The sequence below is a fragment of the Podarcis pityusensis genome (assembly GCF_964106645.2).
Source record: "Podarcis pityusensis genome assembly, chromosome: 2".
Lineage (NCBI taxonomy): Eukaryota > Metazoa > Chordata > Lepidosauria > Squamata > Lacertidae > Podarcis > Podarcis pityusensis.
The window spans coordinates 30,336,873-30,354,552 of NC_138029.1; the positions used below are offsets into that span (position 1 = coordinate 30,336,873).

Genomic DNA, 17,680 nt, shown 5'->3' on the forward strand with positions numbered 1-17,680 from the left:
AGAAATTACTCTTAAAACTTGCACTGTTCTTTCCCTAGTGAAAGATTAGAGCTACACTCTGGTTCCTCATTCCACTTGCAATGCTGCCAATGGAAGCACCAATCATAGTGTGTTATGTCAGCTTAGTGGCCAATAAAACCCATGGGGATGTTATAGCTATGTGGGAGAGGATAATCCTTGAATCTTTATGGATCACACACAACTGAAATACTCCTAGTTCACGATGTACACCACAGAGACGGGTCTCATTCACCCTAGCATATTTCCATTTTTTAAAAAGTGCTTTATTTTCTTAATTCCCTTTCCTTATTAGTGTTCCCTTAAGTATGCCACTCAAATCCAATGTACATTAGAAATTATCAAAGGTAACCATCCTTCAATCTAGAAGCCCCAAGATCCCATGGTTATTTCAATTCTGCTGCCCCAGAGTTCTGAAACAATGGGTGACCTTGTGCTTTTTTCTTTTTACAGATTCAGGGTTTTATACACCTGAAGGAGGTAAAGAGGTTATTATTCTTCACACTGAACAGTCCCGGAGTGTGAACAACTTCTGAATTCAAGTTGTGTAATGTCTGAAAATGCACGAATAAGGGTACAGAACATCTGCCCCCCTAATGTTTGCGCTCCAAAATGTTCATGGCCCGCAAGCTTCACTGTCAAGCCTAGGTCACTTCTATTGTTTGGTCACAGGCATCTATTACTTCTGTATCCTCACTGGATGATCCCAGATGTTGGCAGTATGCTGTCACTGCCATCCAACAAGGCTTCACCGGCATGGCTCAGTTCCTCTTCAAGGCTCTTCTCTGCAGAAAAGACAAAAGCGGGGAAAGATGCATTTTGTTAAGACTGTGATTCATTTTATGTTTTAACAAGTCAAATCCCACCTGTGATTTTAAAAAAGAGAAATGGGGGATGAGGTTCCATGAAGACCAACAAGACATTCCTTCAAAAGGCTTAATGCTTGTGGGAAAGTGCAGAAGCAAGGGAATGATGTTGGCCAGAGGTTACAGCCTTCCCTCATGGGATGAAAGCCATGATAAAGGAAAAGTGAGACTAGCCATATTCATCAGAGATTAAAGAGATGCAGGGATCCCCATTCCACCTCCCACCAAAAGGAACTCTGCCCCAAATGCCCATTGTCTTGGTGCTGCAGAAGGAAGCAGGTGGTCATTCCGACCTTTGCCACTGGCTACAGGACTAAGAGGCACCAGGTAGTTCCAGGACACCAACCATTATTACAAGGACACTGGCACAAGATGGCCATCGTGGCCCCAGCTGGATAGAAATGCCTGACACTGCTCACCTGCATCCTTCAGGTTGGGGAAATGATGGAATCCTTCCAGACCAGCAGCCAGGAAGACTTGGAGAACCTGTGTCTGTGGAAAGGAATGATAAGGAAGAATTGGTCAGTCATATTCCAACTTGTCCCAAAGCATTCAGGGAAGCCCCTGAAGATCTCAAAGACCAGAAGGACCCTGGATGGATGGAAATGGTCCACTCCTGAAAGGTAGAGTTACATCCAAGCTTTTATATGTCCTGACCCTTACATCTCTGGTTAAAAGGATCCTCTGGCTGATATTTATGGAACACATTGATCCAGGCACAATAGACCCCCCCTTTTTTTTTTAAATAGGTGGGCTGTACTTAGAGGAAGATGTTGGATACTTCATGTTTTTAGAAACTTATTGTAGAATCAGATAAGTGGTTAATTTAACCTAGTGTTGTCTACTCTGAATGGCAGTAACTCTCCAAGATCTCAAGCTAAGCTCCCAATATCCTTTAAAGAGACAGAGACAGACAGACAGACAGACAGACAGACAGATGCCAGGGATTGAACCTGGTACTTGCTACATGCAAAGCAACAAACTCTACTGCTAAACAGTGCCCATCCCCATAATGATGAGTACTGGGTCTTAAGCCTGCTCAGCTTGTTTCACAAAATCCAGCCACAGTGTGTGATTGCTCCTCTGAGGTTGCAGTTCTCCCCCACCTACCTGCAAGCCAATAAACACCAGAGAGAGTTTCCTATGCTGCAATTCCTGGAGCAGCTCAGACAGGCCCAGTACTGCTGTGTAATCAATGCTGCTGACGTGGGTGCAGTCCAGAATGATGTTGCACAGTCGAGACTCTGAAGGTAATCGAGAAACAGCGTGCTCAAGAAAGGGCAAACGCAGACAGGGCAGCTACTCATACCAAGAGAGTTCTGGCCGGTGGTCAGTTTCAAGCCATGACCCCACTAACTACAAGCTTCTTTGACACTTGGGCTGCACTAGTCCTCCCCACAGCTGGTGTGTTAAGAGAAAACAGGATATCCTGAGACTTGGATCATTCCTCTTTATCTGGCAGCAGGTAGGAACTAAGTACCATTAACATATAGCACCATTAACAAATTCCTGCTTCCACCTTCACTACTGTCAAAATGCAGCATGGCAGGTTACTGGCGCCATGAACTCCCAGAACAGCTGGAATCCTAAAGTGCTGGTAGCCCCATGTTGCCTGCTTTATCACTTTGGGTCGAAGAGAGGCAATTCAGAATTCTCCCACATTTGGAACAAGCTGTATCTCCCTATGCCAAATTACGAGAGGGTGGAGTTTGTTTCCTTACTGGAATTCATGGGTGGGGTGAGGGGCTCAAGCATAGACCTCACTTCTTTTTTCCCCAGAGGCACCCGTAGGGCCAGGAATATTAGTTCCTCTTGAACAGATCATCATCTCCTCAGAACAACACTTGTGTCCCTAAGGTGCAATTCTATGCAAATATTATTGCCCCAAGCGGTTTGGTCCTTTTGTTCAGATGGCAAGAGGCCTTTACTTCTGGAGCCAGTTCAGTTCCTCACAGCCAGCACCACACCAGGAGCTTTCCGTTCTTCATTTTACCTGACTGAGTCCGTTTGCGCACTGTATCCCTCAGGAACTCAATGGCTGGGAAATACAGGCCACCGGCAGGCTGTATAAATAGTGTCTCCTGCTCATGCTCCAGGACCTGCCAGAAAGTGCCGTGAGGAAAACAGGATGAGGCTTTGTTACTGTTCAGCAATTTCCCCCCTTCCTTTCTTGAAAGCCAAAGGAAACATGCCCCAGAGGCTCTCATAGCGAAGGGACGTGCAACACCTATTGCCTATATTAGATATTTCAGCCATATGGGAAAAAATGATTGGGAGATGAGGAGTGGGATGTAAATGTATATTTAAAAATGCTGCCTTCTTCACTGTGCATTGCACAAGGCAACCACTCTCCAGTTTCACACTTCAAGAGGGTCACGAGCAAGTTGTAGCTATTGGATACAAAAGATGATTTATTTATTTGCTATTGCAGTATCTCAAATATTAGAGCTGTACTACAGTAAACCTGTTCTGTGTTTTATGGGTTTCCCTCCTAAGCTCTTGCATTCTGACTCAGTGGGATCATAACAAACCTTTATCCGTGGCCTGGCAATGGGGTATAGCAGGAGAATACCTGAGACCAGCACGCCTGCTATGATTCCATACTGCACCTCCCAGAAGCAGAAGAAGAAGGTTACACACAGCGGCACCAGGTCCAGCCCTGAGGGAGAAGGGGGAGGGGAATGACTATGTAGGACTCAGACTTTTCCAGTCCTGCAGCAAGATGGCTGCCGCAGAGCACAGTGAAGGAGAGAAAAGAACAGCAAAATAAAATTAATAATAATAATAATAATAATAATTTATTTATACCCTGCCCATCCAGCTGGGTTTCCCCAGCCTCTCTGTGCAGCTCCCAACAGAATATTAAAAACTTCCCTAAGCAGGGCTGCCTTCAGGTGTCTTCTAAAAGTCAGATAGTTGTTTATTTCCTTGACATCTGATGGGAGGGCGTTCCACAGGGCAGGTGCCACTACCGAGAAGGCCCTCTGCCTGGTTCCCTGTAACCTCACTTTTTGCAGTGAGGGAACTGCCAGAAGACCCTTGGAGCTAGACCTCAGTGTCCGGGCTGAACACTGGGGGTGGAGATGCTCCTTCAGGTATACTGGGCCAAGGCCATTAAATAGTTGCTTCTTACCAACGAAGATGTCACCAAGAGATTTTACCTCATTAGTGATGGGACTGAGGCAACTAGGAGGTCATATAATGCAATGTTCTATTTAGACTTGTACCCTCTCCACCCCGCAACAACTCTAGACTCATAGAGATATACCATTAACCAAATCAGAGCCCATGCTGTAGCATAAACCAATAAGCTCAGGGTGAGCTGGGTGTGTTTGTAAGGGAGACCTTTCCCGTCACATTATTGCTGTATATAATTAACTAAACCAGAACCCATCCCATATCATAAAAATGGGCTAGACAGCTTTATTTCCTACCGGGAACCACATTCCCCTCAGGGCTAGTCTGTGAAGGGCTGCATGCTGGCAGTGGGTGGAGCCAGAGCCAGTGATTGGCAGAGCCAGGGGTAAATAGTCTTCTGGGTGAACTAATTCAAAATAAAGAACACCCCAATTCCATTTTCACTATGGTATACCTCAGACTGCAAGGGTTTGATGGGGTTAGTTTCAGCTAGCATATAGAGAATTTCATTTTATTTTTTAACCTGTGCTTCATCAAATAAGTGGTCTCTTTACATTCTTTTTGTCACGTTTCTGGACAAAGAGAAAAACATCAACAGGCAGTTTTGTGCTGATGAAAAGCTGGACATTGGTTCTGAAAGGAAAGTATAGCTATTTATTTCTGCTTTTGGAAACACACTAGACTTTGGTAGATACTCCATTTGTCCAGCAGATGCCAGCATCCTTTAAGTTGGTAACTTTCCATAACCAAGAAGATAATATTCTTTTGTTTAAATGTGAAAGGGACATCATAGAGAGATATTTCAAATTCAGGGGGTACTACCATGGGAGATCATGGAGTGAGGAATATATGATTTCCCAGAAGTATCTATGAAACAGGATTCTCAATTCCTGTTCACAGAGCCAGAAAAGTTACAAGAATGAGGAAACATTCTCTGTTTTATATATTTACAACAACCTACGTTGCTCTGCTTCAGCGTTACTACTTGAAAGCAGCCTATCCAAGAACTCTGAACACCACATCCAAAAATGCTCTAAGCATTTGAAAAGTTATGAATATCAACTCAAAACTCCTTAGATTTGCAGAACTCTAAATCTGCTGCTAAAAATGGGGGGGGGGGGAGGGCAGAGAAAAATAAGGTGTGGCTTTTAGTGCAAATTATTAAAAAATTAGAAAGTCAGAAAATTAAATTTATGAATGATACTTTTGTTAAAGTCATATGAACTGCACAGCACATTTTAATGAATTCTAACCGGGTCCATTATTGTTAGGAAAACAGTACAGGATCCCCGACTTTTCAGCTCTGGAAAGAAGAGGACACATTCATGCTCATACTTTTAACCTGCCATAACGTGTAGAAGATCCTGGCATCAAACATAGGAGCCACAGCACAGATGATGACAGCTGCCAGTGCAGCCTTGGGAATGTAGAAGAAGACAGAGGTAAGGAAGGCCAGAGACAGTAGCACCAGGACCCCTATGGAGCAAACAAGGAAAAGTGAGTAAACAAGGGTGGCATTAAAATAGCACAGTGAGCCCCTCAGAGTTCTGTATCCCCACTCGGATACAGCAGGCACAAAGACATCCTTCTAGCTCCTACCTGTGATTAGACCTCCGGCAGGAGTACAGACACCTGTCTGCGCATTCACTGCTGTCCTGCAACATAAACAAGCTTTGCGGTTACGAGAACAGAAAACAGCCCCTTCACTTTCCTAGACCCATTTAAGGGACTGTAGTCAGCCTAGAGACAACAAGAGCTAATGATTACCGTATTAGCCCGAATATAAGCCACACTACCCCCCCCCCCCAATTCTGACCGTGGAAAGTTAAAGTGCGACTTAAATTTGCGACCTTACAAAAATTGCTGTGGTCAAACCACAGCAGCCCATGAGGTAGAGGGTGGTGGGGAAGAATCTAAGAAGTGGGGCCACAAGTGAGCGGAGCAAGGCGGGCGTTGTACATGAGGGGAAAGAGATCAACTTCCCCTCATGAGCGGCCCAAGTTTGCTCTCCCCCTCCCTCCGTCTTTCTCTCCAGCGGTGCCTGGATGCCTTGAGCGTGTGAGAAAGTGCCTCAGACAGACACACATGTTTATATTCGGGTATTGTCTTTTTTTCTTTTTTCCCCTTGAATTTTAAATGTGTGGCTTATTTGCTGGTATGGCTTATATTGGGGACAATACAGTACTTCACACACTGCCCCACACAAGCAAATACTTATTTATCAGTATGGATTATCCGCCCAGCTCTTTTGCAACAAGGGCATCTTTCTAGACACCACCGAGAGGGATGAACGGCTAGCAAACCTCGGATTCGGTCTCAAGCATTACCTGCAGCCTGCACTTCTCATTATTTATGTGAAGATGTTATATACTGTATTTTTCGCTCTATAAGACGCAGCAGACCATAAGACGCACCTAGTTTTTGGAGGAGGAAAACAAGAAAAAAAATATTCTGAATCTCAGAAGCCAGAACAACAAGAGGGATCACTGTGCAGCGAAAGCAGCGATCCCTCTTGCTGTTCTGGCTTCTGGGATAGCTGCGCAGCCTGCATTCGCTCCATAGGACGCACACACATTTCCCCTTACTTTTTAGGAGGGAAAAAGTGAGTCTTATAGAGCAAAAAATACGGTACTCCACTTAAACTAACCCTAGTGGTCTCTTGAAATGGACTGCAATATACGTCAATAAAAAAACAAAATAAAACCCATACAGTAAAAACATAAAGGGAGCCCAAATTGCATATCCGTTATGCAAGTGGGAAAAATGAGTCCATAGCAAATGATTTTGCACATGCCCTTGCACTACTATTTCTGCACATGCAACCAGCACTACTATTTAAGCTGAGCCACTGGGCAGCTAAGTATCATCCACAATAGGAGCCACTCACCGGCCAAAGCTGCCTGTGACAGGAAAGGATGAAATGAAGGATCCTAGGAAGTTGGTGAAACCTGGAGGCCACAGAGGGAGAGAGGTTAAGGAACACAGGCAGAAAAGATGTGGAGTCCTGCTTCTTTGGCTTAGGGAAGAACCAGGAACGCTTCAAACAATATATGGAAATAAAGCCATTTTCCTGTATGGGAATTTCGGCTCTTCCTTCCCAGGCTCATCCCCAACTCCAAAGTGGAAGGGCTCAATCCCACCCAGCCAACAGCATCCAATCCGTTCGTGCAAAAATCTTACCCATGGCCAACAGCTCCTGGTTGGGGTCAATTTGGTAGTTATTTTGAGAGGCTAGAATGAAAAGGGAAATCGAGAACACATGTTAACACCGAGAAACCTAGAAATACTGGTGTTCTTAATGGGTAAAAGCTCCACAAGTCGCTGCAAATGTGGAACAAGAAATACAGGGGTGGAAAGGGGCCTGGATCCACCTAGCAGAAGCCAAATTGTGGTTTTCTGCTCCCTGCAATCTCTTTTCTACTGAGAGTTCTACTACCTGAACAAAGTTATTCTTTTTGCCTTTCTAGGTAAAGGAATCTTACTCAGGGAATATTTTTAGGTTAAGGAATTTCCCTAATTTTAATCCATGGATGGGAAACCCGTGGTCCTCTGAACACTGTTGGATTTGAACTCCCGTAAACTCCGGGCAGCATGGCCAATGGTCAGGGATAATGGGATTTGTAGTCCAGTAACACCAAGACAGCCACAGGGTTTCCATCCCTGCTTTAATCCATGGTTCGGAAAGAGACAGAGAGAGTGAAGAACACCTAGGTGGGGATGGGATGCCATCTCACAGTGCCCACTGGATGGGACCCATGCAATCAGTTCTACTGGGGCAGTCAACCACAGCACTCCTCTCTGTGGGATTACCGTATATACTCAAATATAAGCCGACCCAAATATAAGCCGAGACACCTAATTTTACCACAAAAAACTGGGGAAACTTACTAACTCGAGCATAAGCCGGTTCACCACACCACAAACCTCCTGGTGGGTTGGAATGCATGTGTGCGCATGCGGCAGAGGGGGCTTCTCTCTCCCCTCCAGCCCCTCCCGACCCCCTGCCTACTTAGGGTGCTGCCAAGAGGCAGAGGCTGGTGGCGGCAGTGGCAGAGGAAAGCAAAGGCAGGGGAGGAGGAAGGAGCAGCCTGAAAGAACAATCACTCGAGCATAAGCCGAGGGAGGCTTTTTCAGCATAAAAAATGTGCTGAAAAAGTCGGCTTATACTCAAGTATATACGGTATGTCAAATGGAAACAGGTAATTTCCACATCGCTGGGTGTTAAGGGGTCATTATTGGCTAGGTAACAAGTAGGATATAATGTTGCAGCTAAATTTATCATCACTCCCTCCTCCCTACAAGTATACAGTCCTTAGAAGGCAACAGGTTTTCCCAAACCCAAATCCCATTAGCTGCCATGTGAATTTTCCCCTTGACTCAATGCCTAGAGAAGCTGAAAGATTTGAGGCCCCATACCAAAAGCTTTGGCAATAGCAACCGTCTCCAGAAGTCCCATCAGAGGCACCACAGCCAGACCAGCTCCCATTTTCTGTAATGGGGGAGAAAAGAGAGAGGATGGCTTAATTCTACTACAAAGGTCACTTGTGCCCAACAAATGAAGCTTGCAGCAAACATAGGATGGCATCTCAGTATTCTTACCATGGCATCTGATCAACAAACACTGGACAACACAGGAGTCTACCCATAGTTCAGGCTATTCACTCAAAAACTACCAGTTTTAGACAGCTGCGTGCTTACCGTCAATTATGGTTTCCAAGGAAGGCACCGCCTCAGCACAAGAGAATGGGAAATAGTTTAATTCACATAAACTTTACCTAATAATTTTCTATTATTGTATATGAAATTTATAGGACACCTTTAAAACTCCTTCGATGTTGCCTCAACAACTCTGCGAGGCAGCTTATGCAAAGCAACGCAATAATCTTGTGGTTTATTTGCTTATTTATAGAGCTATTTATATAACACCATGTCATAAAAATATATCAAAGTGTTATACAACAATAACAATACCATACTGTCAGGGAACTGCCATCGGAAGGAAGGGAGGTGAAAGGGCTCACACAGGTTGGGAGAGACTCAGCAGCTGAAGAGGGAACCAGTAGGGGGAGAGGAGGTGAGCTGAGGGAAAGTGAGCTGGAGGGATGGCTCAGAGACACTTCCAGCGAAAACAGTGGGGAGGTTTCAGGACCTCCTGTAGGGACACCCACTCCTCGCCGGAAACTGTCACGCAGAGAGTCCAGAAGACGTGTTTCCGTTAAGGAGCTTTTATGTTGGAAGTGATTCCGAAAGCAACCACTGTCGGAATCTGCCAGCGACTGACGGAGCCATGTTTAAGGGGCTCTGTTACAGACAGAGGTTTGCAAACTTGACCAAACTCTGAGGGACTTGGATTTTACACACAAGCAGCTCATCGTCCCATCACACATACAATAAAAGCATAACAATTTAAAAACAAAGATCAGCTGATTCAGTCTGAATCATGTAACATACCATAGTATGGTAGGTCCAGGAAAGAATAAATTAGTTGCTTCCTTTCCATCATTTCCAGCGACCAGAATTAAAAGATTGAACACCTTCAAAGATCGCAAGAACTGAGCAGAGGAGTACAGTGCTAGCTTCCACCAGCACAGAGATGCACAAATGCAAAGGACTGCAGGCTTCATGTGCTGCTCAATTTAGTATAGGGACAGAAAGGATTACTTTCTCTGTGCACATGAAAATACCCAAAGAAAGAAAAGAAGAGCTGTAGAGCAATTCTATGTAGATTCCAAGCAACAACTCAAAAGGATTTTTTCTGGCTTTATAGGAGAGAGAGGATTGATTTGAATTTGAAGTAGATATTCAGATTAAATTCTTATATTTTGTTGTTGCTAGGAAGGGTTTTAAAAACCTATATTTATCTAAATACCTCTTCTTACCACATTCAGAGGATTGTGTTAAAATGTTGCTGTCAATTATTTCTTTCTAGCTGTATTCATAACTAAATTGGCTGTAGTTTTAATTGTAATTATTGTTGTGAACTGCCTTGGGGTTTTTTGGGGGGTGTTAACTACAAAACAGGGTGTTATATCGGCATATAAACCTATGGCAACAACTGAAATACCCACCTGCACCATCCCTCCAAAGGAGATGGTTCCATTGGGTGTGACCTCGGAGAACGGTGGCAGCTGGAAGGATGGGAGTCCCTGGGGCGTAACCCCTGTGAGGGTGAAGGGCTGGGAGCCTGTTACCTGGAAGGAGTAGGCCACGAGACCAGCAAACAGGACCACAAGAGCATTACGGACTGCAAGGAAGAGAGTGAGACTCTTATAGCAAAGCCGTCATCCACTACCCAACGGTGAGCATAAATGGTAGACATAGAGGATAGTTAAGGCCATAAGCAACAAGGGCAAATCTCTTATTAGGCCATGAATACACTCCTGCCTAACCATTTGGTGTAGAGACCCAATACATGAAGAGTGGGGGTTCCCCATGCTTAGATTACCACCAAGTTTTAATATCTGCGAGGTGGAGAGAGACCCCAAAGCGTATAGGCAGCTTCTGGTGACAGCTCCCATGTTTTTAAAAATTATGGAGAGAATTTGCAATATAAATTCGAAGGTAAATAAATTTTGTTTCCACAGTCTGAAAATGCAATTAGGAAAAACCTCAACTTTCTCATGAGGTTTAGAAGAACCTCTTGTATCCTCTATCTATCTTCTCCCCACCAATTCTCCAAACATTCTTTCTTAGTAATGCTCTTTCTCTCTCCACTGCCTACCTTTCCTGCAGCCTCTTTGATCCTTGGCTCTCACTCAGTTTATCTGCAGGACCACTTCTCAGCAGGGGCAGAGGAAAGGGTGCGGGCCACCCCGGGTGTTACAACTGAGAGGGGTGACAAAATGCTGGGTGGCACTCACTGCAGGGCCTGCAGTGTCTCTCCTGGGAGGCTTGGGCGCACGCAGGCTCCACACTGCCCAAACGGTCCGCCCGCTGCCTCCCCCCCCCCCGGCTGTAGGGCAGCTAAGTGGGAGGAGGCAAGCAGACTCCAGAGGCCCCGCGGTGTGCCCCGCCCCTATGGGCAGCTCACTCCGCCCCAGGTGCCTGAACGGCTTCCTCCACCCAGCTTCTCAGTACTCAGCCATCCTTCATGTGAGATTTTTAAATCCAGCCAAACTGACAATACTCCCTTCCCTCGCAGGACTGCAACCTATTTTTTATTTCCTAAGCAACTAAACCACTCTTAGCCATCACACCACTTTACACAATTCGGTAAAGTCAAGACACTTTACCAATGAGAAAATAAGACAGATAATTCAACATACATTACAGCACACCAAGCTGTGAAAGCAAAGTGCTAAAAAAGCCTAGCTAGTAGGGTAGGATAGACAAACCTGTAGCTGTTGTCCAGACAACAAGCTGGCTGATCCTGACAGACAACGGTTCCATCCGGTTGGCCTTAGGGATGCTCTCTTTCATTTGTTGTAGCCCCGTAAGTGCTGTCAAGCAGAACAGCCCAAGAACAGCATCCGCAACCCTGCATATAAGTTATAACAATCATAGCTGAATTGAAAGGGGCCTCACTAAAACAAGGGGAGAAACCAAAAAAGTGGCCTCCATCACATCTGCTTCCTGAAAATGGTCCCTTCCTACTGAGCCAATGGATCTGTGCATGAGGAACATAACAGCCAGCTTAGCACTCACCACATAAATGTATGAGCCTCTCCTTAGCCCAAATTAAAACTTCCCTGACAGATTCTTAATTGGCTGTGGGAAAGATGCAAGATTTGAGGACCTGAAAAGTTACATCCAGATCCACTTTCATTCATTCTTCCAAGAGGTACATCCACATTTAGCATCGTTGCTCATAGACTACAGGCATAATATGGCAGATTCAGCTTTGTGCAAGAACTGCAAGCCCAACTCTGCGCACCTTGGAGACATTCAATGCAATACATGCAACAAGTGCACCCAATTAAAACATACAGCTCAGGAAGGCAATATGCCAAGGATCCTCTCAGTTGCTATAATTTTAGGACTAGTCACCTCAGCCTTCATTACAAAAAATAAAAGAAAGCCTTTAGCTCTCAGGGATGAGGCAAAAGACTTTGCTCACCCCTGCCCCCCTCAGCTCTCTGGTAAGAGCACCCAACTTTTCAGCTCCATCACAGAATCCCATACCACACACCACCCCAATGATGTGAAGTTGCATGACTATTACAAATCTCATGGAAATTCAAGAAAATAAACTGCTTGTGAGGTCCAAGGGTATCTATTATTCCCAGAGGTATCCTACGTACTGATTCTCTATTTATCATTCTTGCTACTTTTGAAGACTAAAGATCTTGTAGAGAGAAATAAACAAGGGACAGACTTACCTTGTCTCTCCAATTCTGCAGAAGGTGTAGTACACCTGAAGGATAAACTGGCGTGGGATGTTCTGTAGGCCCAGGAGCGTCTATGTAAACACATTTTAAAGCCACAAGTCAGGATGATGAAAAAAGTTAGTGTGTCTGCTCTCTCTCTCTCTCTCTCTCTCACACACACACACACACACACACACACTACAATGTAGCTGCAGAAAGTGCATACTTGTGTCTCTGTAAGTGTTGTTCTTATTTCTATACTGCCCTTCATTCGAGGATGACAGGGTGGCTCACAATATAAAAACACAAAAATACATACTACAGTAACAAACAATAACCACACCACACTCTATTTGGCCTATTGTGTTTCCTTTTAGGAAATAATTTCTGAGGTGCTCCATGTTACCAGCAACAAAGGGACATAGCTGTCCTGGAACCTTTATCCTAAAAATAAAGAGCTCTGTTCTTTTCTGCCAACACTGCCTTACTCTGTGGGTAAGCGAGTAAGACAAGGTATGTGAAGAATAAAATCATATTTCTGTGCTCAGTTACACAAACTTCCAAGTCTCTGCCATCCACAAAAATAAAAATCAAGAGATGTCCAGACAACCTCTGCTAAATTATTTGCCCATACTACAACGAAAGATGGTCTTTCACCTGAGGAGGCTTGCTACCTCTTGCCTACCTTAACTGCTTTAAAAGCCTTCTGTAGAAAAAGAGCAGAGGGCTTCTCTTTCAAAGGTACTTCTTGAAATGAACTGTTGTTGCAAACACAAGGAGTTCAGCCAGTGATTGCTATCATCTGCTGCTGCTGCCTGCCCCTCACCCCTGTGAATAGCTGACTGTGGCCAACCACAAAGGAAGCAGACTGAACAGCGTTTTAAAGATACTAGCTGGAACATGGTAGGCGGTTCAAGCATTCACACATCCAAAAAAAGCCCCAAATCTATGGCAGCAGAAGGTGGGATAAATATGTCCAGATAACTGTCCGTTTCAGTACTCTGGGCAGTCCATGGCCTCTTTGCTTCATAAACCAACACCATGATTAGCTGAGATCATAAAAAAGCTGGTTAAGCCCTAGTTACTTGTCTCTGTTTCAGGTATCTCTTGCCTGGCAGTGGCATGAATCTCTTAACACTTGCTGCTGGGCTGTGAAGGCAAATCAGTGGGGTTGTCAGTGGCCAAAACAGGGGATCCCAGCTAGCTAAACAGATCGGCCAGCTGCCATTTAGTGTTTACAGAATCCTTAGGTTCCATAAATTTAAAACAGGTGGGAAGCAGGAAACCCTGTAACCCAGAGGAGGTAGAAGAGGACTTAATCCCATGGAATGTTGCATAAAAGGTAGGAAAAGAGAGGGCAGAGGGTATAGCATGTGAAATAGTTACAATTCCAGGTTCTCACAATTGCCAGAGTCTTCACATAAAGGCAGAGCAATTTTCCTAAGTTTTATCAACAAGCATTTTTGAGCCAGCCTGCTTCACCCTTGATAAGCGCTACAGAGCTCTCCTTAAGCCCTTTAGAGAAATCTAATTACTTGAACAGGCAAGCCTGGCCTCCATCCTATTCTTACAGAATGGGCAGGTGAGTTTTACAAGCAAGAAATGTCACTGCTGAACCTGGATTGCTGGATAAAGGCCAAGTGAGGGAAGAAAACCCCTTACCTTCACTTGATTGAAGCCAATGGTGACTGCAGCAGCTGAAGTAAACCCTTTAATGACAGGATAGGATATAAAGTCCAGGAGGAAACCTGCCAGGAATGAAGAATCCCTATTAAGCCTTACAAAGACCAGGCGCAACGGACTTACTTCACTACACATTATACTCCATTCAGTCCATTCAGAACTACCAAGCTCCTCAGTCAAAAGCTATCCATTTATCAAGGATGCCAACACACACATAACGAGACAGAGGCAGTTGCAGTATCCCACTCCCCAGTATCCTTCATTTGGCTTTGGTTTGGCCAACAAGGGTCTATGGTCTGTGCTCTTTGAGCCACCTAATGCTCCACACCAGAATTGAGCCTACTGGATTCCTTTCTGCATTGCTCTGACAGTCACTGGAAACTTTTGTCTGTCATTTGGTTGTCTCTTGCCTTCCTAGAGCCACAGGTCCTTCATTTCCTGCCGATCCCAAGCACTAATAGCAGGGGCAGCTGGACAAAGCTGGGAAGAGGCAGGCTGTTCTCATCTAGTGCTGCCTCAATGCACAAGGCAGAAACCCAAGTTTAACTAGTGTCCTTGCAGCTACAGAACTAAGCAAGGAAAAGAGAGATGAGCTGAATGTATGATACTTTTTAATTTTCTAAGTATTTTCTTCTGAGGCGTTTTATATTGCCAGTCCCCAAGTTTGAAAAAAATGAAGGTTAAAAACAAATATGTACAAAATGGGCACATTACTCTCTTGCAATAAACACATACATGTGCACACACTGAAAAACAAAAACCTTGGATAGTAACAGATAATCTATAGGAAACAAGGTGGGATTACAAATCACTATAATTCAATGAGCTGTGAGACTTAAGACTGCAATCATATACCCTCTTATTTGGGAGTAAACTCAAACCAAACTCAATGGGACTTACTTTTGAGTAGATATCTAAAGTCATAGTATTGTAATTATCGGAGGGCTGCGGTCACAGCATTATGTTCAGCTCCAACTATCAGAATCTTGTGGTACACAACCAGTGATAATCTGCCCTGTCATCTCTCCAGTTCTGCCTCCCTGTTTGGCTATTATTGGCCGTAAACAGGCTTGAGGGACTACTGAGTTGACCAAATATAGCACCAGCCAGGTCTTACCAAGATGCAGCAGCCCCATAGCTAACTGGATGCAGCCCGAGAGGAAGGTGAGCAGGATGGCATAGGAAGGGTCATGGAATGCGTAGGACGAAACCAGTAACGACATGATAGCTGTCGGGCCCAGTGTCACATCTTTCGATGTCCCCAGGAGGCAGTAGACAAAGCAGCCCATGAAGGAGGAATAGAGGCCATACTATAAGGGAGGGAGGGAGGCAATTAGAGACTGATCGCAGTGATGTAGGAAGAAGAGCAGAATCAGGGAGAAAAAGGCTGTGAATGGCTAAGGAAAGTGTAATCCTTGTCATACATAAAGGTCTTACATATGTGCTGTGTACATTTTAACTTGCAGTGTGTGTCAAAACTTTTATCAAATGAAAAGAATAGAGAGAAAGAAACAAAAAGGTGTCTGCTTGATAACTCGGCAAAACACTTTTAAAGGAGGGTGTCTGAGAATTTATTATCTTGGAACAACAGGAAGAAGCAGAATCAAACAACAGTAAAAAGTATTTCAGAGAACTGGTAATTCCCGCTCATTGACCTTTGATTTACTCCAGGCAGCCACAGTCTGCTAGAGACTCTCGGAGCTCATTAACTCTAAAGCTGCTTTCCTCTGGAATTCGATCTATATTTTTCAAGCAAAAACAGAAAATGAAATATTCAATAGATGCTACACTAAGGCAACTAAAGCTTCTGGGTCAATAGCCTCACCTGCACTGGGAGGCCAGCCAACGCAGCGTAGGCAAGAGCTTGTGGCACAACGGTCAATCCCACCGTCAGTCCAGCAACGAGATCAAGCTGCAGCCATTGTAGAGAATATTTGGGAAGCCACTTTAGCACCGGCAGCCTCTTCTGGATTATTCCGTAGCATCGTTCCCGACACTCATGGCTTCTCTCTGCCATGGCTGGAATCACAGTAGTTCAGGCCAATTCACTTGGGGCCCATCACACCACTCATGATCAAAACCGCTTGCAGGCATATCAAAGTCAAGAGAGCAGACAAAGGAGAAGGTCACTGCTGAGGCACATCAGAAAGACTCCCAAACAGGCAATAGGAGGCTTATAATAATACCTGGGGGAGAGAGGGAGAAAAAGGACACCCACCGTTCTAGTCGTTCAATCAGTTCTTCATTTCAAATATTAATGGGGTATTGAAACCTAAAGACATCGCTATGGAATCTTCTCATTCATGTTTGCGAAAACAAACCCAAGAAGTGATGGGCGTGTTTTAAGAGGAAAACTACAAACAAGAATACAAAACAAAACCAATTAACGTACCCTAAGATAACTGAAGTACAACACAGGAAAATATGATAATGGGAAAGCAAAGAATGACCACTGGGCTTGACAAACTATGGGCAGCCTTCCTTGGGAAGCAGGTAAATCTTTGCTTCTGAAGAACAGACAACTCTCCCCTCCATTCTTAAGGAATCTCCATTTTGCCTCAAGAAGCGAAGAGGGCAAAGCCAGCTCTAAACAGCTTATTGACCCAAGCAACTGCACCACCCACCCACGCTAAGGGTGCACACCATAATATCTTGGAAGCCGAGGGCACAGCTCTCAGACTGCATGCTTCAGTTTGTGTGGTCTGACATGACCTAGCAAAAGAGGAGGGACTGTGTGGTTGTTACTTCATGTAAACAGTGTCATCAGGGGACAGCTGGGTTCTAGTCAACGGGTTTATTTGAGGGGAACTTTTTAGTATGTCTGCTCAAGCTGTTTTTATGACTTGGGAGGTGATCCTAGGTGCACTGGCTTGCAAGTAAACCCTTTTGAATGCAGAGGGGCTTATTTCTGAGTGAACGCGCACACACACTAGGGCTGTAGATGTTGCATGCCGCTTTACGTATTATTTCAAAAGGAAACTCATCCAGGAGTAAATGCCCTTTCCTCCTGGATTAAAGCAGCTGCTCTAACACACATATATAGTTGGTAACATCAAATACAGAACCATATAGTTCAAGCGCAGCCTCGCAAGCCCCGCCTTTCTGACCAAGAAGCCTCATTTCCCTAACCACAGGTATGGGGCCTGTGGCTATTCAGCGACAAGGAAAACACACTCTGTGCATACCCAGAGTTTACACTCTCACGTTCTAGAGCCAGCACCGAAAACGGGGCCTGGGGCTAAACTACTCCTCAGCTTAAGCCACAGCAATGCTCCAAAGCAGTTAGTAGGTACGAGACCAGAAATTACTTAGGACTCTTCAGGGCGGAGGGGGCACCATCACCAGACTCGGCAGGGAGAGAGAGGGCTTGTCTGGTTTTTAAAACGAAAGCAGGAAAAAAAAGGAGAGGAGTCTATTTGCTCCTGCTGCGTAAACAAAGGAGCTCCAGGGTCACAGCTTCCTCCTGGTAGTCGAAGGGCCCCTTCTGCTTTTTTCCCCAATTCCCAGGCTGGACTCACCCAAAGCAGCGCCGGCAGAAGGCACCGAGGAGCACGGAAAACCCAGATCCGGTCAGAGGCGTCTCATGTGATCCGGAGGTGGAGCCAGGCGGCGGCTGGCCCTTTTCCCAGCGGCGTTTAGTCTGGGAAGGGGAGAGGCGCGCGCTCTGCC

The 17,680-nt window shown here is 45.0% G+C and overlaps 1 protein-coding gene across 1 annotated transcript; it reads right to left on the bottom strand.

Moving 5' to 3' along the window:
* Positions 1-262: 262 nt before the first annotated feature.
* On the bottom strand, positions 263-17,627 carry SLC26A11 (solute carrier family 26 member 11). Its single transcript, XM_080993817.1, has 17 exons — positions 17,530-17,627; positions 15,837-16,197; positions 15,129-15,321; positions 13,991-14,076; positions 12,341-12,420; positions 11,357-11,499; positions 10,091-10,266; positions 8,439-8,511; positions 7,203-7,253; positions 6,910-6,970; positions 5,622-5,677; positions 5,358-5,498; positions 3,416-3,543; positions 2,878-2,983; positions 1,995-2,128; positions 1,304-1,376; positions 263-803 (listed from the first exon to the last, which is right to left on the bottom strand). Exons 2-17 carry the CDS (start codon positions 16,026-16,028, stop codon positions 712-714), a joined length of 1,785 nt encoding a protein of 594 aa, XP_080849943.1. The 5' UTR covers positions 16,029-16,197; positions 17,530-17,627; the 3' UTR covers positions 263-711.
* Between the last annotated feature and the right edge of the window lie 53 nt (positions 17,628-17,680).